General features: G+C 43.8%; 2 protein-coding genes across 10 annotated transcripts in view; one reads left to right on the forward strand and one right to left on the reverse strand.

Annotated features, from left to right (window-relative positions):
* The first annotated feature begins 1,908 nt into the window (after positions 1-1,908).
* mtmr3 (myotubularin related protein 3) lies at positions 1,909-24,370 on the forward strand. 3 transcript variants are annotated; one of them, XM_028997130.1, is made up of 20 exons: positions 1,909-2,281; positions 4,161-4,245; positions 4,402-4,478; positions 7,151-7,240; positions 7,648-7,764; positions 10,404-10,486; positions 10,853-11,101; positions 11,349-11,462; positions 11,967-12,154; positions 12,335-12,466; positions 13,117-13,228; positions 13,920-14,115; positions 14,445-14,630; positions 14,746-14,916; positions 15,645-15,790; positions 16,344-17,754; positions 19,764-19,874; positions 19,978-20,066; positions 20,564-20,590; positions 21,559-24,370. In XM_028997130.1, exons 3-20 carry the CDS (start codon positions 4,476-4,478, stop codon positions 21,728-21,730), a joined length of 3,597 nt encoding a protein of 1,198 aa, XP_028852963.1. In that variant the 5' UTR covers positions 1,909-2,281; positions 4,161-4,245; positions 4,402-4,475; the 3' UTR covers positions 21,731-24,370. The 3 variants fall into 3 exon arrangements, with proteins under 3 accessions (XP_028852963.1, XP_028852962.1, XP_028852964.1); XM_028997129.1 differs by having other exon boundaries at positions 1,909-2,073; XM_028997131.1 differs by lacking the exon at positions 20,564-20,590 and having other exon boundaries at positions 1,909-2,073.
* A 644-nt stretch (positions 24,371-25,014) lies between these two features.
* The window catches only part of citb (citron rho-interacting serine/threonine kinase b), a 37,825-nt gene continuing 36,068 nt past the window's right edge, over positions 25,015-26,771 (reverse strand). For all 7 annotated transcript variants that reach the window (XM_028997123.1, XM_028997124.1, XM_028997121.1 and 4 more), the window contains 2 exons: positions 26,342-26,633; positions 25,015-26,086 (listed from right to left, as the gene is read on the reverse strand). In XM_028997123.1, the coding sequence (XP_028852956.1) occupies positions 26,063-26,086; positions 26,342-26,633 (316 nt within the window). In that variant the 3' untranslated portion in view covers positions 25,015-26,062. The remainder of the gene's footprint in view (positions 26,087-26,341; positions 26,634-26,771) is intronic.

Below are 26,771 nucleotides of genomic sequence, written 5' to 3' on the forward strand. Positions count from 1 at the left end.
GACATACTGTATGGTCAAATGTGGTGGATTTCATTTCAAACCACATGTTCAACTGTTTGTTGATAGCTGAATTAGTGGATGCTACAAGCTTGTGAGATTTGATGAGAGGGAGAAATGTTTTATGTTCCTCTTGTGAGCCTTATGAACAAAAAGGTACACTCCAATATAATTTTTCCCTGTCAAATGTCATTTCATGTGTGAAAAAAGACATGCCTTGATGCCATATATCTGTCATTTCTCCAGGGTGTCGGGGCATTTAAAGCTTTTGTTTCGAAGAAAGGACAAGTAAATGTCAGGTGTCTTTTAACCATATATGTATCAAGCCATTGTTGAATACATTGTTGTTTTAAGACACTCTGTGTTGTGTGTGTGTTTTTTTATTATGCATGTCTCTCTGCTCTCTGCTACCTTACATTTTTCATGAAGAGGGAGCCAAACCCGAGGCATTCCACAAAGTAAAATCAGTCAACCACTTACAAATCAGCTATCCTGCACCATTCTACATAAATGAATATAAACAATAAAATGATGATCATTGTCTTAACATCTGGTAGTTTTACAAGCTTATTTGACCTATCTGAAATATAAAGGTGTATGATGTGCAACCCCAATTCCAAACATTTTGGGACACTGTAAATTATAATTTAAAACATGATTCATTGATTTCAGTAACCCATCTATTGTTTACAATAGAATGTGGAAAACATAAAAAGAATTAGGTCAGGCTGATGGCAGCAACAAAAAGAGTTGGGACAGGACCGTCATTGTCAGATCTGGGTGTTTTTTGTTGTAGTTCTGTGATGCACCAGATGTATTCGACTGGTGAATTATCTGGACTAGGCAGGTCAGTTCAGCACCCAGGCTCTACAACCATGATGCTGGGCTGTAATAGATGCAGTGTGTGGCTTAGCATTGTCTTGGTCAAAATGAAAGACCTTTCATAAAAACTTTGTGATCTGGATTCCATTTCCATGTATGCTACTTACTCTTGTCCAGAATGACTTACAATCAGCAATTAAAGGGACAGTCCCCCCTGGAGCAACTCAGGGTTGAGTTTCCATTGACATTAACACCATAAGGGATGCAGGCTGGATGGTCCCTGTTCCTGGGCATGGACTTGGCATGAAGTGATTGTCATTGTGATACAAAACCATCACCCTTGGTCAGCAGTGGGAAGCCACGCTTCCTTACCCACTAGGCCACCACTGCCCCTGATTCCCCGATAGAATCATGCATGTTAGAATAGAGTTAATGTAGTGCCAGATGAGGACCTTAAGATCAAAGGCATTCAGGGCATTTCACAAATTCTTTCAATGTTGATGGTGAGATAATTAAAGATTTAGCCATTTTAGTTTGAGTAATATTGTAAGATGCTCTTTTTATACCGAGTCATGTTATGTCAATTAATCCATATGCAGAACGTTCCTTCATTGGTTTCTTTTATTACAACTTAATTACCAGTTGTTTCCATCAAATAAAATATTTATGAATATGTTTCAGGCTTAAAATGTAAAAAAAATTAACTTTTGTTGCAGTATCATGAATAAAATACAGGTTTATGACATTTGTAAGTCACTGCATTCAGTTTATGTACATTTTAAACTGCACCCCAACTTTTACTGGAATTGTGGTGTCATAATGATGCTTTACATATTATATAAATGTACGTTAATGTCAGTAAGTATATTTTAGTGACATTATGTTTAAAATTTTACAACAATAAGATAAAAATGTATTTCACTAAGTGGGCTATAAATCTTCTCGCGGCAATAAAACCGATTCCATTATACTAAAATCTATTCGCATGTGAACCTACACGATGAGCATTAATACATTCACCCCTCCCCCATTGGCAGACGGACGCCAACGCGATGACGCAATGTTACGTCATTGCGTACTGACGTCAGCCGGAGCTTGGCTGGCTGAGACGACCGGAGTCTACAGTGGGACGGGCCCGAGTCACAAATGGATTTGCGGTTGTGTTTCTTTCGGTATTTTTCGGATATTAATCCTGCCAGCTGCAGGCGTCGCCAAGACACCCACCCGCGGTTACGTCCTAGAATCTCGTACGAGGTCAGTGCGCCGTTTTCGGTCCGTTTCGGGGCTTTACTAGGGGCCTTCGCTCCGGGGTCCGCCCTCCCTCTCTCCCACAACAAAAACAGAAGCTGCGGCGCCAGCCTGCTAGCTGGTTAGCATAGCGGCACCAGGGTCCGCCCGGAACAGCTGGGGCGAGAGAACGATGACAGCTGCCGAGCAGCTCCAGCTAGGCCGTGTGCTTGCGGTAAGAAAGTGTCCGAGAGTCGGCCAGACGTCGCTGCTCGCTAGCTGGCTGTGAGTCGTTGTGCAGCGCCTTGTTTAGCGTTAGCTCACGGTGCTAGAGGCTAACAGGGTGGACGTGTCGGGCTGTCTCAGACGTCTTATATGCCTCACGATTTAACCACATCCAGTCTTGACCCCGAGCTTGAATTGCATTTGAGAAGCTAACTTACGAATTAGTGAAATCTCTCTGACGTTCACGCCAGCGTGAGCGCCTTTTTTGAAGCCTTGCATTTATTTGTCTGGTCTACTGACATTAATTGTGCATCATGAAACTGTGAGGTCTTCTATCGGCTGCTGATGTTTTTTTTATCATCTGTTCTCTGAGATCTGTGTCGATTTTATTTTTAGACTTAACACTGACTCTTCAATTGAAGGATATTATCATTTGTTTGCTTTTATTCACATTGGTGATGTGTAGTGATGCAGATGCACAGACTCTGTCTTTCTTCACTTAATCAGCTTAGTGCACGGCATGATAAAATATACAATTCTTAATCTTACCTTGTTGGTTGAATTTGGTCTGTGACCGTTTTTCAAACTGTAGAATTTGCACAGAGGACTTTCAGTGGTTTCTGCCACTTCACAACTTAAAACAACTATTGCATAGTCAGATGCTGAGGTGTTTAAGTAATAGATTGAAAGAATCAGAATGTTTTAAGTGTTTGAAACCTCTGTGAATGGTTTTTAGTGCCGGGCCGGGTGGGATGAGTGTTCAGTCTGCAGGTTGAGAGGAATTTTTTTCACGCTGACTGAATGCTCTGTGTGAGAGTCACACCTGAGAGGAACAGATCGACTAAGTAAAGCATTTGTGAGAAGAGTATGTCTACACATTTTGGTTATTCAGATTGTATTTGATTGAAAATTGACAGCTATTTTAAAGCTATATTATGTCCGATGTGACATAACCTAGTGCAGTTGTGAGTTGGTCCAGCGTGAGCTCATTCAGTATTTAATGCACGATGCGCCTGGCTGGTCAAATGCGTGACAGTCATGGGACAGGAGCGGGTGCATTGTGCTGCGATGCTGGAAAGCCTGTCGTGCTGAGAGAAGCAGTGCGTCATCGGCGGCCGGCCTGTGGTAAACACATGAAGGGTGGGTGTCGTAGATACGACTTATCAGCCGCTTCCAGAGCAGGAGTGGATGCTACACGAGCCCATGTCACCTGTTTTGCCAGGGGCAAGTGGTTGGTCCATTAGGGTTTATTTCTCCTCACGTGAACCCTACACTCAGAAAAGTGTATGTCACATAGCATCAGTGCAATCCCCGTTGGTGTGTGTTCTTCAATTTCTGTTCAATTTATTGGAGGGGACGCTAGAAAAGAGCAGCTATTTTGCTGATAATTGTCTCTGGTGACACCATGATAAGCGACTATATTCCCAACCTGCCCGGTTAACCATGCAAATAATTTTATAGCCTTAACTCTCTTTATCGCTGCATCCTCTTCTGCTGCCGTCACACATTCATCCACATGCAAAACTTGAAAGAATGTGAGCTTCCACGATTAGCCTAATTTCTATGTTGTTTGAGGGAGGATTTTGAATAATTCCGGTCATCAGGGTGTTTATGTAACTTGTGAGGAATGTTATTGGCTGCCATTGTTGAATTGATTGGGCCATTTGGTGGAGGATGACCCCAGTTTATTAGTCTGTGGCACCACTCCATGCCATAAATGTGGCACAAGCAGCAGTCTTCTGCTTCCTGGTTGTGCAGCGTGACGACCATCGGTCGCTATATTTCACCGGAGAATGAAAGGAGTTATTGTAGATGAAAACAAATTTACGTAATGCTTTTTGGACTGTTTCACTCCTTTTATTAATGAGTGTGTTTTTCCTGCTCCGCAGACTTCAGTGTCATAGCTTCAAGTGTGAAAACGCTCCCAACACGCTCCAATCGGTGAAGTTGCTGGCTGCGGTTTCTTGCTTGGTGGTAAGTGTAATATTTTGTTGAATGCCAGAAATAATATTTATTGCCCCCCTTTCACCGGTTTTCATTTCCATCTCGGTGTTCCTTCTACTACTGTTGTAGTAGGGGGTACACGGCTAAACACTTTCTTTTCCCCTTCTCTCTTCTGTACATTGACAGCGTGTTCCAGAGCTTGAGAGGTGAAGAGAGGGGAGAGCTGCAGGGACAGAGGACCACACTCCTTCCCTGGAGCTATGGTAAAAAAAAAAAAAACCACCCAAAACAAACCGACTTACTGTCCCCTCCTCTCCTGTCCTCAAAGCGCTAAGTTAACAGCGACTCCTCTGCTGATTTGGAAAGTGTCCATCGATTGGCAGGCTTTTTAATCAGCGCTGGCGCGCAGACAGCTGCATTGGCCTCAGTGCCCGGGCTGCAGCCTCAGCGGGAATCGATCCTTTTTTTTTTTTTTTTTTTTGTATTCTGACAGCCGAGCATCAGCGGACTGTCACTGCCGCATGAATGGTGCCACTGTAGCAGGTTGGATCTCTTTCTCCACCTGTGGGGATTGGGCTGGACAGTCACAGTCCCACGACTGTATGTGTTTTGAATGACTTTCTGTCTTTGTCTCTAAACCTTTTTACCAACTGTTTTCATGTTATTTAAAGAGAAAAAAATAGCGTACTGTCCATATAAAACCATGTGATATTTTATTCCAAATCTAACACAATCTGTCTCATTTAAAAATGCTCCCAGCAGACACTGGGCATCTTAATAAATCAGACATTTTTAATGTCACTGTGCACAGAAAGCAAAGAAACCTGCTCACATTTTCTGAGAGCGAGCTTGGGAAAGGAAGTTCACCTTTCCGAAAACAATGATCCCAAGCACAGGGCCAAAGCAACTTTAGAACGGCTTGAGAACAAAAAGGTGAATGTCTTGCGGGGAAACGGGAGTCCCAACCCAGAACACTGAAACGTCCCAGCCAGCTAACCTGAGGATTTCTGGTTTGCTTAGCTACTTTTGCTCACCATAAAAGACTTTGCATTGATTTTTCCACTTTGTAATTCCTCTGCGGCCTTTGTGAATGCATTTCACTCTATCAGATGGGGAGGAAAGGTAGAGTGTAATGGAGCATTTATGTGCCACTGCCCCATATTTGGCCTCTGCAGCGTGCTCCCCGAGGTGTGCTGATGCTGAATGTTAGTTGAACACATACATCTTGCTGATCCAGCAAATACCAGGCTGCGCTTTCCTCTTCATTATCTCACCCGTGTTGAGCCCCAGTCTGGACCAAGTGTCTGTCTGAACTGCAGCACTATGCTGAATTACACTGCACTTTTATTGACACATTCTTGCCAGAGTATACCGTGACATCATATGATGTGTGTATATATACTTTGTCAAATCACTGTCAATTCTGTTTAAAATATGATCAGGATATATTTAAGCTGAGGAACAAAAAACATTTTAGCACATACATCACAAAATATGAAAAAATGATTGATTGATTGATTCCAAAATGCAGTTAGTGACTTCTTTTGGCCTAGTGGGTAAGGAAGCGCACCCGTAATCGAAAAGTCTAATCCAGAATCGCCAAGGTGCCACTGAGGTCTCTTTGAGCAAGGTACCATCCCCACACACTGCTCCCCGTGCACCTTTCATGGCTGCCCACTGCTCACTAAGGTGATTGGTTAAAAGCAGAGGACACATTTCGTTGTGTCACTGTGTGCTGTGCTGCCGTATATGACAGTGACAATCACTTCACTTTCATTTAGATCATAATGACAGCAGCCCTTATTCAGGATGGCTACAGTCCCCCCGTAGAGTGGGTCTGCTTTGCCGGTGTATGGTTGTGAAGTCTCCTCATACGAAATCTGTGCCATGGGTTAAAACAGTTCATGGTCTCCAGCATGGAAAAAAGTCCCCAAACGCTCTTGGTGATAATTGGATCAGACAGCGCAGGATTAAATTTAGAGCTGTAATGTAGTTAACAGCCTTTTGCGTGTAAATAGATTACTTATGATATGGAGCATGGGTGCAGGGAGGTGGTGTGTCGGTGTGTGTAGCTGGCTCGGTCACAGTGAAGCCTTTGAGCTCTGCCGAAGCGAGCTGCAGGATGAGACGTGGCTCGGTGTGGGCGTGGAGTGGAGCGGCTTGTAAGGATTGGTCAGGAATGACTCACGACACAGGCGAGTGTCGAGCCTGGCAAAAGCTACTCCTTTCTTTTTTCCTTTTTTCTTTTTTGTTTGAAATAAATCACGGTGAATGCCTTGAGATCACGCAGCCTTTTGTTTTGAACATAATTGGCTTCATGAGGTCAATGCAGACCCTCACAGAGTTTATGAAAGGTTTGGGTTGACAATGGTTGTAAAAAAGTAGTCTTTGGCTGGGGACTACTATTTCACAACTGATGGGCTGCCCAGCCCACTCAGAGGCAATCCGTGACTTCTAGAATCTTCTGTTGTCATCAGTGGTGGCATTAATAGGGCTTGTGATTGACGAATTGGCAGTTGCTTTAACAGTTTGATTTAACCGATTCAGTTTTGTCACAAAACTTTTAAAATCTTTATTCTGTTCTTCAGAATCTCGTAACTAGTTGGCTAAAAACCATGTGCGTCACAAGACTGACTTGGAATGAAAACAGATTTGTTTATGAGCCAGCCCAAAGTATAAATGGCAGATATACACTAGGAGTTGGATAATGTGTGATCACCAATAAAATCAGTTTTGGCTTCCTGGGGAGTGCCGAGTTAATTGGCTGTGGCTTTTGTTTGCTAAAATCAGACTGTCCACAATAGACAGTCTGTTCTAAATGTTCAGTTTATTGTCAAGTTATTGCCATACTTCATATGTTTTTGCCCTTTTAGATGCCTGGTTTCAGATTCAGACATATGGTTTCAGCATGGATTCTCATTTCTGTGTCTCACAGGAGCGGGAGGGGCAGCAGAGCTTGGAGGCTATCCAAGCCAATCAGATCTTCCCCAGGAAGTCCCCTGTCCTGGAGGAGGATGATCTGCAGGTAAGGACTGCATCAATATCCTTCACACGATCTGCCTGAACTTTTCCAGGTTCCACCTGGGTGGTTATGTAGTCCAAGTAATGACACCAATTTCTTTCTAATTCTAATTTCTTGCTCGGGGTAACAGTAGTCCTGGGTTGTAGGTACAATACACAGGTTATAATACCATACTTCAAAACAGCTTATATAAACCTTTTTAAATGTTTCAAACTTACATTGACTGATTTGTTTTTAATTTGAATAAGTGAAGTGCATTTCTAGGTGTTTTCATACTGATTATTACATGAAGGGTTAACGTTGTTTACTGCATCTGGCATTGGTAAATATGATAATTATAAGTAATGTTGATGTACTGAGCACAGATAAACATCAGGCTCTGATGAATAATGCTGGTTTGTGTTGAGCAGGTGCCCTTCCCTGAGCTACATGGAGAGTTTACAGAGTATGTGGGGAGAGCAGAGGATTCAGTCATCGCCATGTCTAACTACCGGCTGCACATCAAGTTCAAAGAGTCCGTCGTCAATGTGAGTTTATTCAATCTGGTTCTAATCAAAGAGTGGTTAGATATTATTGTAGTTTTTGTGTAATGTTTTTTGCTTGAATGTTCTAGTTCTTGGTTTTAGTTATTGTTTTTCCTTCACTGACTTCTGTTGGTCACTGTCTCAGCCCATCTTTGCTCACTTTGGTGTTTGGTGCAGTTCTAAATTCTTGCTTTATTGAATTAGTTGTGTTGTTGGTGGATCAGCACATAGACAACATAGAATGTTATGTACATTGAGGACACTTGAAGTTCAGGATAAAAAAAACAATAGTTAAAAAGTTACTCATTTTAATGTCTGTGTGATTGGACACTATTACTATTACTACAATACTATGAAATGGAATTTTGCTTAGCTTTTGTAATGTAGTCCGTACAACGCATTCTTTCCTCCTCCTCACTACTAGTTTTGATAAACTGCCATCACAAACAAGTAGCGTCCCTCACACCCTCACGCCTCAGTATTTTTCACACTTGAAAAATACAATGAAAAACACTTGGTTGTGACCGAACTGCCCACCATTTCTCTGTGACACAGCAGGGCGTTTTGACTGTTCTCAGTTATGACTGCTTCCCACATTTCCTCCACTCTGTAGTTTTGTGTTTATTGACTGCCAGCTAATCCCATTAATCATTACATAAAAATGTAGGGGTGTCATGGTAAATATTGTCTTCCGTTGCCTGAGAATTCTGCACAGAATTTTTTTTTGTCACATCACTGTCTGTCATATGATCCCTCAGCGAGGCATGACCTTTGGCAGCAAGAGCTAGGATTTTTCCAGTGTGAAAGTGAATTCCCCAAAGGCTTTTTCAGTTCCCTGGGCATCTTAGTCTCCTCCAGCACTGGTTGCCATGGTTGCCGTCACTTTCTTTGAGATGTGACTGCATTCAACACCCACTGCAACAAGGCCGTGGCCTCTGACACTGCCGTGATATCTCTTCATTCGAGTCCTACAAATAAGTAATACAGCAATCTTGTTTGGGATTGAGCAAAGAAGCAGTGCTCTATCTGGCTGTTGAAATAAGATTAGAAATTAGATTTGAAATCTAATCTAAGAGGAAAAAAATATATATATATATATTATAATTATTTCAATTAGTTTCTGATCAGCCATAATATTATTACAGAGTAGGTATTTTTCTTATAAAACATTCCTGACCTGTCAGGACATGGACTCTACTAGTCCTTTGAAGGTATGCTTTGGTATCTGGCAGTCAGTGACAGATCCTTTAAGTCTTATGAATGTTATGAATTTTTAGCCCATCCCACAAATGTTTGAAAAGCGACCTGAATCTGGAGGCCTGGTCAACACCTTAAGTTCAGTGATTCTCACACCATTCTTGAACAATTTTTGCAGTCGGGGCACATTATCCTGCTGAAAGATGGTGGCATGTGTCATTGTACCATCCATTTGAATGCAGGACCCAATGTGACTTCCAAATTTAAATGATTATTTCTTAGTCCCAAGTCTAATAAAATGAGCTCTTTTGTCCTTTGTGACATTGCTGAGTTCAGTAGTTCAGAATCCAGCAAGATTTGATCCACAGAGTAGGCTGGGCAGTGGGTTTGTGGAGGTCTCTGTTGCCCGGGTTTTGTTTAGTGGTGTTGGGGTACTCTTTGTAAAAAGCTGTACCCCAGCAGTCGAGGTGGTGCTTGGCCCATTGAGCAGCTGCACCTCTCAGTGTTCCTGTGAAGCAGCTTGCGCCTTCTCTTCACAGCTATTTCCACATGCTGGTAAGTGCCAGCAGGGCCAATACCAGGCCTTGGCTCGCCCAGACCTCCAGTTGAAATGAGGGAGGGAGTTAACAAGCACCCAAGGAATTCTCCCCCATGGCCAGATTAAATTGCTGCAACAGGATGCTTGGAAGTGCAATTTCTTTTTCTTTTTGTCTGCACCTCAAAAACCATGCAGATTTATATTTGGCGTTTTTCTCTTTCTGTTTTTCTCCCTCTCTCTCAATGACAGTATTGTTCGTGTGAGGTGTCCGTAAGTACACAGACCCTGCAGCATGGCGTGAAGCCACTGGTTTAACCATAGTTTCTTCCTGCATGTTGAAATATTCTACTTCAATGAAATAGTGAGGCACAAACGTGATTATGGTTTTTAATGGTCAAACAGATGGAGCAAGGGTGCTAAGTGTAATCCAGTATGGTCACCAACATATTCTACATCTCTAATGACAAACAAGTTATACTCAGATCTACACTGTATGTTTGGGAGTCTGTGGAATGTTTTAGTTCCAAAGATCTTCTGCATTATTTGGGCAGTTCCACTCAATGTAATTTCAGCAATCGTTTCATTATGAAAGTGAACAGACAATTGTTGTGTTTGAGGTATGTAATGAGCTTCCTCTTGGCTGGAGAGGCTGTAATTTCACAAAAGCAGAGCCCTGCATCCTCTCCAGCCCCTCAATGGCTAACACGTGAACAGTGTTAAAAACACTAACCACTAACTGGCAGTAGGGTTGGCAGGTTCTTACTGCTTACTGCATACTGCATACTGCCCCGTCTGATGTGATTGATGAAAGTGGTCGTCTGTGCACAGGGAGATTCGCGTGTGGTGTTGACAGTGATTTTTGAGTTTTTCTTCAGCATTTATTATAATATATTTCTGTGTGTCCCAGGTTCCACTCCAGCTGATAGAGAGCGTTGAGTGTCGAGAAATGTTCCAGCTGCATGTCACCTGCAAGGACTGCAAAGTTGTCAGGTGGGTCTATACCTGCACTTAAGGTCATAGCTGCTGATGAAGTAATGAAATTTCAGGGATTACAAAACCAAACATTCATTTTATCCTTGGGCGCAGTCGGTCACTCCCCTTCTCAGTAACCAGTATTTTTCCAAATCATATATTTTATTGCTCTGCACCGTTTATTTCTAATAGTGATAATAATTTTACTATATATTACATGTAAGAAAACATCAAACACATTTATGAGAAAACATTCGTCTGAAATAAGGAAATAATTTGGCTCTATCCATCTCCAATGCCTGCTTGTTGCATGCATGTATGGAGTAGGTGCTTAGTAAGGTTAAAATTTTACGTTTTAGTTAACTCTGTGTTTGTGTGCTGCAGGTGTCAGTTCTCCACGTTTGAGCAGTGTCAGGAGTGGCTGAAGCGGCTTATGGCAGCTGTGCGTCCCCCCTCACGCCTAGAGGACCTGTTTGCCTTCGCCTACTATGCCTGGTTTGTGGATGTGTGTTCGAGTGAGAGGGACCAGTCTTCAGTAGAGCCTGCAACCTCGCTGTTCCGAAACGAGGTGGAGCGGATGGGTTTCGACACTCAGAACGCCTGGAGGATATCTGAGATCAACATCAAACACAAGTAAGGTCCTCCTTTTTCCATGGACCCCAGTGTAACTTTACACCTTGGTTCCACATCAGCACATGGTTTGTGTGCGCAGCACAGTGAGCAGTTGTACAGGTCTCAAGCTTGGTGAGCTTGGAACCCAGAGTAGATAAGAGCCCAGCCCAGGATTAGGTTTCGGCCCACAGAGGGGCTTATGTCTTCTGTCCCATATCTTGCTTTGCCCTTATTGTGCCCCCTTGTGTCCTCTGGCACTGCCCCCTAGGCTGTGCTCCAGCTATCCCCAGCTGCTGCTGGTGCCAGCCTGGATCACGGATAAGGAGCTGGAGAACGTGGCTGCCTTCCGCTCATGGAAGAGGTTCCCAGCGGTGGTGTACAGGTCAGTGTCCTGTTGTTGATGGGTCTGTTACAGGATACGGTGAAGTAGATAAATGTTGGCACTTAATCAGATTTCTGTTGTAGTCTTCTCAGGACCACTGCACTACTGTAGGCCAGTCTTGGTTTTGAAACAAACCTGCACTAAATCCAAATAACTTGTAGGAAGTGATGTCGAAAAGCGCTAAACCAACAAATCTTCAACATCCATTATGCAGGCAGCCGCAGTTCAGTCCTGGCAATTGATGAATCATACATCAAATCATTATTTTAAATGAGTATGATAGTATGATAGTAAAAACAGCCCTGCTACCAAAACAATGAATGTGACATTAGCAAACACTCCCCATCCATTGTTGTATATAACACCTTTAAAATATCATTCTTGATTTTTATGTTATGCCTCTGTTGTCCATTAACAGTCTGAGCTATTGGAACCTTTGGAATCACAGCACTGTACTGCCCATTCACCTGATACAACTCCTAATCTCCTAATCTCCACCCTCAGGCACCAGATAACTGGAGCAGTGATCGCTCGCTGCGGCCAGCCCGAGGTCAGCTGGTGGGGGTGGCGCAATGCCGACGATGAGCACCTGGTGCAGTCCATTGCCAAGGCCTGCGCTGTGGACAGTAGCTCGCAAAAGCTTCTCACCAATGGCTCCTGCAACGGCGCTGACCTTTCTGATGTGGATTTTGGTAAATCACATCTCCTGACAGTGGCTTGTTCGACTGTGGTATATGTGCTGCACAACACCTTTTAAGTAACAGGGGCCTGTTGATGCTTATCCCAGTTATGAAATAATGAGCTTTGAGACAAAACAAGTCCAGACACAAGGAAGCAATGAGCTAATTACCCATACTCCTCCACCATTGCAGACTCCTCAATGACAAACAGCTCGGAAGTGGAGACTCTGGCCATTCAGCCCCACAAACTGCTCATCCTGGATGCCCGATCGTATGCTGCCGCTGTGGCCAACCGAGCCAAGGGAGGAGGCTGCGAGTGCCCAGGTCTGGGAGATGAACTGTGTTTCTATGAGTGTATTCAGTTCTCCTAAGATGCTCTTAGTAGACTACCACTTTTAGTTTCTGATTGAAGGGCCACTGACCCGGTATCATTAAGGTGCTAGTCGCTTTGTGACAATGTACTTATAAATAAATAAAATTGGATTGACTGTCAGTTTGTTTCAATGCACAACGGGGATTTGATTTATTGACCAAAGTATATCTTTCTTAGATGAGGATTTGCAGATGTGTGCGTTTCGTATGTACTGTACACTTACATATTTAGATAATCGGATGCTTAATAAACAGCAGACACTGTCGCTTTTGAATCAGATCCTGGCTAATTTTAGGACCTGCGTATGTTGGTCAGTTTTTGAGAAGTTTAGTTTGGAATGTATTAGTATGTTTAGTGATGTGTTTTAAAGTTCCAGTTTTAGCCAAACTAACACAATTTAGTCCTTTAAATCATCAAAAGGAATTTTTACACTTATCACTCAGAACTGTTAAAAGATGACCAGCATATAGTGGCAACAGCTATGCTATAGTATCAAACTTAAAACATGTGAAGGTGTCTCTAATAATAATTAGTCTAAATAATAAAGTCTAAATGCAGTCAAAATATTTCAGAATGTTTAGATTTTCTTCTTGTTTTGTAGAGTACTACCCCAACTGTGAGGTGGTGTTCATGGGCATGGCCAACATCCATTCCATACGCAAGAGTTTCCAGTCGCTGCGCTTCCTCTGTACACAGATGCCTGACCCTGCCAAGTGAGTGTGTGTGTGTGTGTGTGTGTGTGCGTGCCTGCTTTAGATGCCATCCATCTCCCACGAGGTCTCAGAAATTTCGACTTTTGATGAACAAGGAGCCCAGCGCAGAGGCCGAATCAAGCCACGTTTGTTAGCATTAATATTCGAGTTTTATGTTAGGTATTACAAAAGCGAGGAATGCACGGCCAACACTGGTAATTATGAAGCAGGCATCTCCCAAGTGAAATATAGATTCTCTGTAATAATGGGCTGCTGGCGGCGGAATGTACCCAACAGCATGATTCTCTTCCCACAAAATAACAGAGGACGTCATAAAATGCACTGTATATATAAATTACCCTCAGCGACTGTCAGCACATCAAATCTGAGACACTTCTTGTGCCCACTTCCAGCCTAGACTGCACATCTGCCCTTATTTGCTAGTCCTGAGACCAGCTGAACCCATCCATCCTTTCCCACTCCCTTTAACAGCTGTAAAAGGGATTATTCTTCCCCTGCTGAATGGAAACTTGGTGCTTGGTTGTCAAGCACACACTATTAAAACACATAAATATTGTTTTTTTTCTTGTTTAAATTGTCTTATATATACCTGAGCTAAAATCACTCTGTCCTGTTTTTGTAATGTAATTTCAGTACTGGACATTGAAGTGCGTGGTGAGCAACTTTTGTTATTTAATACGTGTGTGTTTAGCTGGCTATCTGCATTGGAAAGCACAAAGTGGCTGCAGCACCTGTCCCTGCTGCTGAAGGCGGCCCTGCTGGTAGTAAACGCGGTGGACCGCGACCAACGACCTGTCTTAGTGCACTGCTCTGACGGCTGGGACCGCACCCCACAGATCGTAGCGCTGTCCAAGCTACTGCTTGACCCTTTCTACCGCACCATGGAGGTACTGCGTCTATCTCATCTCTCTCTTTTGCTGTTAACAAATAATGACACAAGGACCCTGTGGCCTTTAACCAAACAAAGCTCTTAAGCTCAAATGAACCTGTATGCTGTGTACATTTTCTCCCCATGACTCCTGTTGATTCAGGTCTGTTTGAGTTGGCTGTGCCGGCCCCTGTCCATTCAGTTATTGCAGGAATAAAACCAATTATTACCAGAATGCACACTTATTAAACCTCATTAGAATTCCTGCAGCTAAGTTAAAGACAGGGCCAAAACTGCCCCCGAATCACGCTGCAGCAGCGCTTTGTAACGCTTGCTGTCTCTGCACAGGGATTCCAGGTGCTGGTGGAGACAGAGTGGCTGGAGTTTGGGCATAAATTTGCCGACCGCTGTGGCCATGGTGAGAACACGGAGGACCTGAACGAGCGCTGTCCGGTCTTCCTGCAGTGGCTGGACTGCGTGCATCAGCTGCAGAGGCAGTTCCCATGCTCCTTTGAGTTTAACGAGGCCTTCCTGGTAATCCGATCTGGCAGTCCGAACGTTTATAATATAATATATACTTCACCCAAAGAGACTTATGTGCTTTTGTCCTTAGTTTTGTGTGTGTTTCTTTCTGCTTATTTGAATGTAGGTGAAGCTGGTGCAGCATTCATACTCGTGCCTGTTTGGGACCTTCCTGTGTAACAGCGGGAAGGAGAGAGAGGAGAGGCGCATTCAAGAGAGAACCTGCTCCGTGTGGTCACTGATGCGTCCCGCCAATCGCTCATTCAGAAACATGCTGTACTCCGCACACTCCGAGGCCGTACGTAGTGTACTGCATCTCTCTCCCTCTCTGTCTGTCAGATCGGTCTGAGTACAGGAAGGAAATGGGAGGCCCTTAGGCTCAGCGATTGTGAGACTGCAGTCTTTCGTCTTAGTGATGCAAACCTCCAGAGACCGCAAAGACATTGTTCTTGTTTATGTCTTCAACCCACAAGTCAATTGACATTTTTGAGGTCATCTCATTATGGTGCAATATCCACTGTTACACTGTTCATTGGCAGCTATGGTTTAATTAAAACCTGCTAAACATATTTTTGTCGTTTTTTTTTTTTTTAAGAGCAATGTGGTGATTTGACCTTACCACAGTTGCAGTCTGTTTTTTAGATTAATATATATTTTAGAAATATAATTTATAAAATGAATAGTGTTACATAACATTTAGTAATATTGAATAATAAAAATGATTGCGCAAGTAAATAATTCCATTTCAATTTTAAAATTACTTTTAGGTGAGAAAAAACAGAATGAGAAAGGAAAGATTCTTTGGAGGGTTCAGAGATACAAGTGTTTCCCAGTGAACTCTTTGAGCCATGTATTGTTTCTAATGTGATTGGTTGCATTTTGCATGCCTGTAAAATATATGTGTGTTTGTGTGTGTGTGTGTGTGTGTGTGTGTGTGTGTGTGTGTGTGTGTGTGCTTTTTTTGGTCTGACTGATCGGTCTGAGATTTCCTGTTCCTGTGTAAACTTAGAACACTTAATCTTCCAGGTGCTTCACCCAGTCTGCCACGTACGCAACCTCATGCTGTGGACTGCCGTCTACCTTCCAAGCTCATCCCCCACCACGCCCTCGGATGACTCTTGCGCCCCCTACCCTGTGCCGGGGTCCAGCGCAGAGGAGCAGCCCTTGGGCAGGTGGGTCCACATCCACGAGCCTGGTGTCTGAAGTGAGCTGTTACCATCCAGGGGGCTGCAGAGCTGTGAGGAGATGTACACACTGGCACATTACACATTGCATATGCTCTGGGCTTTTTACCAGCCATTTCCTCTTGGCTTGCTCCTCACTTATTTGTTCAAAGCGTTAGTGTGTCTTTTGAGATTTGTTTTTCTTTTTGAGTTCTTCTCTGAATGAAAGTGCCTTGTATGTAACAGAATCCTGAACACTGAATCATTTCATCACTGACAAAAAGCAAACTGCTTTTACTCAAAACTACAGATAGTTGCTTTCTTTGCAGTGAAAGTATAACTGTTTAGGTTTTTACAGAGTTCGAATTTTTTAGCTCATTGCTCGGGGCAAAGTTTTATGGAGTCACAGATCATATAAATGTTTATTGTTGAGCGCATGAGCTCATTTCCATTAATCAGACTCATTTTATAGTGTTCAGGGCCAAGAACAGGAAATAAAGAAGCTCTGTTTCTTGTTTTGTGTGCAGAAAGTGAACCATTTTTTCTTTTTTATTCACTGCAGACGGCCAAAGACACGCTCGTTTGATAACCTGCCCAGTGCGTGCGAAGTACTGCCCAACCGCCGCTCCAGCGACCCCAGCCTGAACGAGAAGTGGCAGGACCACCGACGCTCCTTGGAGCTTAACATTGGTGCAGGGCCTGATGGAGCCTCCCAAGAGCAGGACAGCAAAACTAATAACCAGCTAGGGGCGGGGCTTATAGAGGGCCAACTTGATGGAGAGGGGGAGGAGTTACAGAATGTCAATCACTGTAACTTAGGCCTGAAATCAGATATGGGGGTAGAGGAGGCAGAGCTGGCTGTCTCAATGGGAGTGGCTATGGGACAGATGGAGAACATCCTCCAGGAAGCTACGACAGAGGACTCCGCTGTCTCAGAGGGTCACAAAGCCACCAACAGGGTTTGTCTAAATGGCTCTAGAAATGCTAAGGATTTTGTTGGTAATGGAGCATATGCTCCCAGTGAATTGAGTGTTAATGGGATGGCTGTTCATCATAATAATGATGCCGAAAAGGTTGTTTCTCCAAGACCCAAACTCAACGGCTTCCACGCAGAGGTGGTGAATGGTGAGCTCTCCCCTCCCTTGAGCCCAATAGCTCAACAGGCTTCAGAAAACCAGGAGACAAAGCTGGGGCTGGGGCTGCAGGCAGTAGAGGATCTCGCCATCACCAATACTCACTGGTCTCATATGGCACCCTCTACAACGAGGACTATGAGCCAACTCTCTGGGGAAGGGGTGGCTGGGGACAATGACAGGTTGCCTCCTGAGGCAGACAAGAGATTGTCACTCCTGGAGAGCTCCACAGAGACTCTGACAGAGGAAGGGGTCACAAGGACTGAAACGCTTACCCAGCAGCCCCCTTCTGATCTGGTGAAGCCTCACTGTGCTGCTGAGGCTGACCCGGAGCCGTCTGTTCCCTGGACACTCAGTAACGGTGGCAGTGGATCCACCACACAGCATCCCTCGCTCAGTGCCTTGCCACCAGTTTCCACAGAGGCGTGTAATGGCAACAGTTTGGACCCCGAGTTGTCCACACCCCAGTGGGGGAAGGCCAATGGAGAACACGCCCCCCTCAGCCGTCAGCTATCTCTGGCTAGCTGTGGATCACAGGCTCAGCAGCAACAGCACCAACTGCTCCACCGCAACAGCTGCTCCCACCACCGCTGCCTCTTCATGCATGGCCTGCTGGCGCGGCCGCCGCCCAGCCCCGAGCAACCTGCCCGCAGCCACCTGGACGAGGACGGGCTGACACTGCACACCGACACAATCCAGCAACGGCTGCGGCAGATCGAGGCCAGCCACCAGGCAGAGGTGGAGACTCTGAAGAAGCAGGTGCAGGAGCTGTGGAGCCGCCTGGAGAGCCAGCAGGCCGCTGGAGCTCTGCGCCTCAACGGCGACATGGGAGACGAATTGGTGAGTGGTGCTTCCATTACACCCACACACACAGTTTTTTAAGTGTTTTTTTTTTCAGGTCATGAAAAGTTTTGGAATAAGAAATTATGGAAAAGATATATAAATATGTTTGACACATCAATGTATAACAAAGTACATATTTCCCATAAGACTGCATGAGAAATGTTTTTCTGTGTTTACAGCTACGCCGTTTCAAACTATAGTATCTTGTCTACAAAGTTTCAAACTAGCTCGGGTGTATAGTATCGGGTCTACAACGTTTCAAACTAGCACAGGTCTATAGTATCGGGTCTACAGTGTTTCAAACTAGCTCGGGTCTATAGTATCGGGTCTACAACGTTTCAAACTAGCACAGGTCTATAGTATCGGGTCTACAGTGTTTCAAACTAGCTCGGGTCTATAGTATCGGGTCTACGTTGTATAGTTGGTCTATAGTATCAGGTCTACAATGTTTCAAACTAGCGCGGGTCTATAGTATAATGTCTACAACGTTTAAAACTAGCACGGGTCTATAGTATCGGGTCTACAACGTTTCAAACTAGCACAGGTCTATAGTATCGGGTCTACAGTGTTTCAAACTAGCTCGGGTCTATAGTATCGGGTCTACGTTGTATAGTTGGTCTATAGTATCAGGTCTACAATGTTTCAAACTAGCGCGGGTCTATAGTATAATGTCTACAACGTTTAAAACTATTGCGGGTCTATAGTATCGGGTCTACAATGTTTCAAACTAGCTCGGGTCTATAGTATCGGGTCTACAATGTTTCAAACTAGCACGGGTCTATAGTATCAGGTCTACGTTATATAGTTGGTCTATAGTATCAGGTCTACGATGTTTCAAACTAGCACGGGTCTATAGTATCATGTCTACAACGTTTAAAACTATTGCGGGTCTATAGTATCGGGTCTAAAACTAACGTGAGTCTATAGTATCGGGTCTACAATGTTTCAAACTAGCGCGAATCTATAGTATTGGGTCTACAACATTTAAAACTAACGTGAGTCTATAGTATCGGGTCTACAACATTTAAAACTAGCGTGGGTCTATAGTATCATGTCTACAATGTTTCAAACTAGCGCGGGTCTATAGTATCATGTCTACAATGTTTCAAACTAGCGCGGGTCTATAGTATCATGTCTACAACGTTTAAAACAAGTGCGGATCTAGTATCGCGTCTACAACGTTTCAAACTAGCGCGGGTCTATAGTATCGCGTCTACAATGTTTCAAACTAGCGCGGGTCTATAGTATCATGTCTACAACGTTTAAAACAAGTGCGGATCTAGTATCGGGTCTACAACGTTTCAAACTAGCGCGGGTCTATAGTATCATGTCTTCAATGTTTCAAACTAGTGTGGGTCTATAGTATCATGTCTACAACGTTTAAAACTAGTGCGGATCTAGTATCGGGTCTACAACGTTTAAAACTATACTATAATATCTTTGCTAGCTTTATGTAGTGAACCACGTCACGTGGTACTGCGTGCATTGCTTCCATATTCCAGCACCTCCACAGCCATGTGTCTCATTTTAAAAGTCATGTCATTTACAGCTGCTGATTGGGCCCATTTTGCGTGAACAGGTGAAGAAACACTAAGTTAGGCTTTTCAGGGTTAATTTATCAATATTTTAGTAAATTTTACTTTTTGTGATTTTCAAATTTGCACCGAAATTTCAGAGAACATTTGTTCATGAAAATTTGCCTTAGAGTAATTGAAAAGTCATAAAAATTATTTTCTAAAAATGTTTAAGAACTACGCAATCAGGGATGGTACAATTGCAATTGCAGATTGCTTTTCATCGGAATCAGAATTGGTCAGTATAGATTACCAGGTGCTAAGAGGAAGTGATTATATAAGGAAACATTGGCATTGTTTTGAACCGTTTTTTTAAACCTATAAAATGAAGAACTTGACTACAGGATCACCATGTATAGTGAATACTGTGAGAGCTTCTAACACAATTTTGTGTGTGTGTGTTAATTTAGGGTAACCCTTTATTCTTTTTAGACTTCCATCACAGACTCTGAGTGTAACCTGGACACCAACTGCTTGTCCCGCTGCAGCACTGAGCTCTTTTCTGAGGCCAGCTGGGAGCAGGTGGACAAGCAGGACACTGAGGTAGGACCCAGACCAAGTTGAACCAGTCAACTGTGAGCAGGAGATGAGCAAACTGGAGTTACATGCAAACATCTTATTGAAGGTCTGTCTGCTGGTCTCTCAGGTGACACGGTGGTACCCAGACCACCTGGCTGCTCAGTGCTATGGGTGTGAGAGTCGGTTCTGGTTGGCTGCCAGGAAGCATCACTGCAGGTAGGTCATTAATGACTGGGTGTGGTAGGTTCTCCAGCAGGACACATTTTCCTCTTGCATCAGTTTGATTTGGATCTGTCTGCTTTTCATATGTTTATTTTAGATGCTCAGGTTTCTCCCTTTCATGTAACTAAAATGCCTTCTACAAATGTGACCTTCCCAAGTCATTCCTTTTGCTCGCTATGACCACACCCCCTCTGCCAGTACAAACACAGTAGATTAAATAGCAGATGAAATGTGAGCAAACACATTTGATCTGCTGTAATTGACCAGTAAGAGACATTTTGTTTAAGATGTGGGTTGTACCTCAGGTGCTCTTGGTAGGTTGTTCAGTCCTGATCTGGGGGACCTGTGGGGCTAGAGGTGAGCTTTGTGGGGCTTGTTTGTTGTGTGCATTAATAGCACAGTCATTAGTTGTCAACATGGCCTGTGGGAAAATCTTGGAGTTCTCCATGTTCACCCCACTCTTCTCCGTTCTCTTCTCTTCTCTCTCACAGTGGCAGGATGCCTGTAGACGAGGCCTGGTGAGAAACTGTCCCTCCCTCCCTTCCATGCCCTTTAACCACGCACTGCTTCTTCCCTTCACCCCTCTGTCCATACCTCCTTTCCTCACCACTGTATTCAGTTACAGCGCTATTCTGCGTTACATATGTTATTTTTTATTATCCATATAGTTTTTTGTTTTTTTTTTCGCTGGGACTGTATAAGAAATTCCAGGGTTGGAGAAGCAGCCCAGGCATCCAAATTATTTCAGGAAAACTCTGTTCCTTGGAATTGGGTACATGTATGTTTATGTTGTGACTTTCCTTCCAAGCCATTTTGTCTGTAAATAGTCCAAATTCAAGATAAGGTTGTGTGAGCAAGGACACTGTGGACTGATGCAAGCAGCCAATGAAGAGGGGTGTGTGTGTCTGCATGTGCATTTGTGTATAAAATGGAATTTGCATGTGTGTACATATATATCTATCTGTGTGTATGTCTCTGTGTTTATTTGTTTGTACTTGTGTGTGTGTGTGTGTGTGTGTGTGTGTGTGTGTGAGTGAGTGAAAAGGACTCTGTGCACTGGAGCACTTTGACCTTCTGACCCGCCTGTGGTTTGCGCCCAACATATTAATTGACCTGGTGGCATGAGGCTCTGCTTAGCTGATTGGTGTGGTCATGTGACTGACTGCACTAGTGACTTCAGCGACCTTGTACACCCCTAACTGATCGAAGCCTTCCTGTTTTCTCTGTGTCTGCTTCATTTGTGCGTGTGTCTATATTTTCCCTTCTGCTTCACAGGGACTCCTGAAAGTGTTGACGGGGAATAACGCAGAATAAATGGGCCATATGCCTTGTGCACTAAGAAATCCAGTGGGGAATAATAACTGCGGGTTCCCCACGGTTCTCTCAGTGTTCTTATTTTCTCTTTCTGTCTCTCCCCCTGACACGCTCAACCTTGCCCTAAATAACCAGTTTTTCTTGTCTCTCTTCTCCTCTCTATCAACTACAGGAACTGTGGAAACGTGTTCTGCGCCAGCTGCTGCGATCAGAAAATCCCCGTGCCGAGCCAGCAGCTGTTTGAACCCAGCCGGGTGTGTAAGACCTGCTACAGCAGCCTGCAGGTGTCCGCCACCCCCACCAAGCTGGACTTAGAGAAGCCCATTGCCGCCAGCTCCAACTAGTGATCGGCCCACGCCCTACCCCAGCCTACGTAAAAAAAAACCGCCCCTAAACTCCGCCCCCAGAGAGCAGACTTGTGGAGGAAGCCTGCACAGTCGCGTGAACTGATATCATGCTGGCGATCTGTAGAACGGAAGAGGACTGGTTGTAATGGGGAGGCTCGTGGGAGTTTAGTCCATGGCCCTCATGTGAGACGGGACGTAGTTGTGTGTACAACTGCAGAGGCAGCACTCAGGGAGTTGGGGTTGGGCGGAGGATGCTTTGAACAGACGCTGAGCACTTTTGGAACGGCTGCTGCTTGTCTGTACAGGTGGCTGGGCAGTCCGATCATGCACAACACACACACAGAACTGCTGAACTTACTGGTCATTGCAGGGCTGGATGCAGGCTGGAGCGTTCTGACAATGCTGCGTTCTTGTGATCGGAGAGCTTGAGTTCATTTGAGTTTCTTTTCTTTTATCATGCCCCGCCCCCTCTATCTCTGAGTGTTGGTGTCTCACCGGTTCTGTGGTGGGCTGTGGTTGCTGTTATAATGAGTTGGATGTGTGGAAGTGGAACAGCAGATTTATGGGGCTGTGTGTGTGTGTGTCTCTGTGTGAGTGAGCCTTCTCTAATATGATCAGCATGATGATTTGTGCTGTTGGTCAGGGAGGTTTGGCCATTTTCAGAGATTAAATCTAATCATGGTGTAACATAAATCACAACCTGGTGCCATACTACTACTTGGCATAACAAAGGAATCATAATGTGAACTCATCTGATTAACCCAACAGGATTATTATTAGGAGATTTATGCAATTTGAAAACTAATGCTGATTGCCCATCATACTCTTTACAATCTGTAATCAGCATCATTTGAATCATATGTTTTCTTAAAATGGCCAACCTGGAACACACACTTAGACAGCACCACTTTCTCAGTAGGAGGCCAAGTTCAACCTTGTGGGGGTTCTGCATCTTAACCCCATAACTGGAAACTACAAATACTTTCGCTCTCATGTAAACAGTCAGTGTAGACGCAGTCCCACCCCCCTTACCCCCACTCCCTAACAATGTCTACACTCCTAATCCAGATTAGCATCTCAGTCCTACGCCTGTGTTGAGCTGCCTGGGTCACTAGAGGGTGCGGTGGGGCTTCTTATTCTTTTTTTTCTTTTTTTTTTTTTTCCCTGTGACTATCACCCCGTTGTCATGTGGGGAGAAGAAAGTCTCTAGTGACACCCCCTTCCCTCTTCCTGCACCATTTTGTAAATTAAGTAAATAATATATAAAGAGGAATATATAACATTTAAATAATTGTATAGAATTCCCAAATAGTGGCTTGCAAAATTAGTCACCGAAATGTTACGTCTTTTTTTTTTTCATATTTTTATTTTTATTACTCCCCTCTTTTTGTTTTGTGATTTAAAGAGACCGCTAGTTCTCAACGTTTACCTGAGGGGGTGTGTGTGTCGAGTGGTGTCTTTAATGCTGCAGTCTTGAAATCTTATTTATTTTTCATGTGACTTTGTCATTTCTTTTGAAATTGTGTCAGAGTCTGACAATTCATTTGCCATGAGATGATCCATGATGTTCAGAGGTCAAGGCTGTTCTGAGTGGTCGCCTCACATGAGCTGCCTATCTAATCTCACTTTAGGTCACTTTATGCCCCTGTTGTTTTGTTCTATTTTTCTCAGTTGACTACTTTTTACAGCATTTTCCCGAGTTGCTCAGGCTGACCTTTATGCAGAGTCATATCTGCAAATGACAAAGTAGACCTGAGTCCAGACGCAGCAGAAGAAATGTTCCTTATATGGACACTTAATGACTTAATGCCTTAATGACTTAAGTGTTTTTGGATTTGGGAGAGCACTTAACTTTATAAACCAAATATAGAGTTGCACACCCCATACCCTGAACATAGAGGCTTGAATGCAGTGAGACGCTCTGCTGTCTGTTGGACTCGGATGGCTGGATTTGTTAGTAACGGGCAGAGGTGGAGGATCATGGAGCTCTTCTTCCGACAGGACCACCATCAATCCATGAATGTGAATTACTTTTGTTTGTGTTTTGGGGGTTTTTTTTAGGCAAAAAAGAAATGTTTTCTTTTCTTTGTCTCTTCTTTCTTTGCACATTGTTAACTACATCTTTAAAATAGACACTGTCACAGACTTATAGAAATAAAAAAAATCATCTCCAATGTACAAATCAATCTAATACATAATTTCTTTTTTGAAGAGGAGAAGTGGACCCTTTCTCACTTTGTTAGGCTAACATTATGATTTAAACAATGAATGCTGGAATTAGGCTTCTGTCTCTGCAAGTCTGTGTGAGGTGTGACCCTTTTTACAGTTACAGACCTCCAGTGGGGGGCGCTGTTTTCCCCCCTTACATTGTACTGAGGGCTTTGCAGTTGGTGCCTGATGCCAAATAAACTCTCCTGCAGGACTCATCTACAGGCATCACCGCTGCCCTTCATACTCACTCCCTCCTCTTCTGAGGCTCTTCACTTCACCTGGTTCTTCAGGAGGGCTGCAGTGCTGTGTACAGCGATAAACACGAAGCGCTCCGTACGCCGTGTGCATTATGTTTTTGCAGTTCTGTTTGTTCAATCTGCTTAAGAGAAGAGTTATATTCTAGAATTAAAGATCATAAATGCTTGACATCTCACTGGTTTCTTTTAAAGGGCTTTTTGGATATTCTAAATGAGTTACAATGAACCATTAACAGCTTTCTTAAAATGCTAAGGCACTTGGGCGAACTATGAACTTTTGACCTTTGCACACGGTTTCTGCCAGCTCACTTCAGGACGCCCATGACACGCGCACACACACAAGCATGACAGGGTGCAGATCTCTGTTTTCATCTGGTCAGACGTAATACATAGGTGTCAAACCCGTGACCAACGGGCCACATCCGGCCTGCGGAATCAGTTAATATGGATCTATTATTATGGCCCGCCAGTATGAAGCACTGATAACATGGATCCGATACAGCAGTGCTTCAGTTTCCTTGCTGAACGTGATCCAGAACGCGTTCTATAGGTAAAAGTTGCATTATGTATGCATAGTGTATGACAATAAGTGTTATTGAAGCAGATTATAATATTTCAACCTTTAGGATCTGGCAACACTGCACAGGCTGAGGTCACCATGCCTGTGGCCTACTCAAGTAGCTTTTGTTGAACTGAAGTACCTATATTTATATAGAAAATATTCTGTATTTTGAGTGCTTCTGTAGCTGCCTGTTTTGTGGTTGCTTATTCTGTTGAAAAGAAACGGTCAATTTAAGATCTGACAGGACAACATTGTTTTGTTACTTCAGATGTGTTTTAATGTACTTACACATTTTTAATAAATTAGGAAAAGCTTCTTGGTTATTATTAAACATCAACATATATGTTTATATATTTTCAAAGTCAATTACGATTACAATGCAAATAAAACCCCAAAAAACAGACGTTCCAACTCATGCTTGATAAAGCGAAGATGTTGTTTGCACCACCCCCTTTTATTTTTAAGTTGTGCAGAAATGGTGACGTGTGAAGGAAGCTGTAATGCAGTAGATCCCATGTGAACCCTGAGGGCTACTGGACGTAATCATTCACGGCACAGAAGAACGAGACATCAGTCATTAAAGCAGCAGAAGAATCCAGTACATGAAGCCCTGTATTCTTTTTTTTTTTGGAAAATGTCCTTAAATGGGGCAAAAATAATTAATGCCTAGTTATCCTGACTACGTACAGAAGCAGCACATGGAAAAAAATATTTTTTTTTTGGAAAAGGTTTCAAGCTCCATTGCACTCTTGTATTATTGATGTCCGTCATCCTACTCGTGATTTCAGCATCAGTCGTTTCACTTAGAAACTTTTGTCCTGATGCTCGTAACAAACATATTGTTCATAAAAAATAGACTTGGCTCAACCGGCCGATTATCCCATTTGACTATAAAAAAAATCTGTGAAATGGCTATTTACAGTATTGGTGTAGCTCTAGGGCTACTGTGCTTTGTCAAGCGGGGGTCAACTGCGAGATCGTGCGGCTCAGTGCGACTTTTCATCTCCAGAACTCCAGGAACGTTCTGCTACACTTTAATCATCCAGAATTCTGAATGCGCACGCCGTACCTATAACAAAACTGCATCTACAGGCCCCGGTGATCTGCTCTCGGCCATTTACACAGCATTTACACACCGTTTCGGCAGTCGAGTTTGCGCCGCAGACAAAAAGCGGTAAGATTAGAAGAACGCGCGAAGGTACAGGCGTTGGCTGGAGCGCCCGCAGACTGGTTCAGTTAAGAGATATGGCTATTGATGGCTCCGAAGTCCTTCGTGCTCCTCAAGCGACACAAAGCTCTTCAGACCGAAGACTGGTCCCAAACCTACACAGAGGTCAAAGGTTGAGAAATGAGTTTAGGATAAGAATTGTACTCAGATTTAATTAGTTTAAATTGACACAAAAGCACCTTAAAAAGTTTCCCTGGAGCAATACAGGGTCAAGGATGATGTGCTAGGATTATCCGGCCTGACATACGCCTGGATTTTTTGTAAAAATATTCTAGCATTTGAATTAATTTTTATTTACAATTTCACTTTCAACATTATTTTTAACAGAGTTCTCCCCTGTGATGAAATACCTTGTTAACCGGAGTGAGTTGGGTTCGGACAGAGCTGGTGTGGAGGCGAGAGCGGTCCTCAAACCTCCCTGGGGATCTCTCCCGGCGACTGTCCAGCACCCTTCCTGGGGACTTCTCCCGGTCCAGGGGCCGCGCCGGGGAGTTGTCCCTCCGGAACTCCGTCCGGCCCTCTCGGTAGCGGTGAGGGGTGCTGGGCTCTCTGTGCAGACCGCCCTCCTGAGCCCCAGGACTGGACGCCAGTCGCTTGGAGATGTGTTCGTTGTACGTCGGAGGGCCTCGCTTGTTTGGACTGCTGTGAATGTACAAAAAATAAACATGGGCATCAGCACTTATTCCTTTACATAGCTTGCAAATGAAGACCCACCCTTAGTATAATTTTGAATTCACTTTAACACACATAGGGTGGTAGTTAATGAACCAGAAGACCCAG

The sequence above is a fragment of the Denticeps clupeoides genome, chromosome 11, assembly GCF_900700375.1.
Source record: "Denticeps clupeoides chromosome 11, fDenClu1.1, whole genome shotgun sequence".
NCBI classification, from domain to species: Eukaryota; Metazoa; Chordata; class Actinopteri; order Clupeiformes; family Denticipitidae; genus Denticeps; species Denticeps clupeoides.

What these genes read in the sequence shown, in the direction of transcription:
- mtmr3 (XM_028997130.1), top strand. An exon ending in TGGAGGAGGATGATCTGCAG is followed by an intron (nt 7,241 to 7,647) that starts GTAAGGACTGCA and finishes TGTGTTGAGCAG; the next exon opens with GTGCCCTTCCCTGAGCTACA. An exon ending in CAGATGCCTGACCCTGCCAA is followed by an intron (nt 13,229 to 13,919) that starts GTGAGTGTGTGT and finishes GTGTGTGTTTAG; the next exon opens with CTGGCTATCTGCATTGGAAA.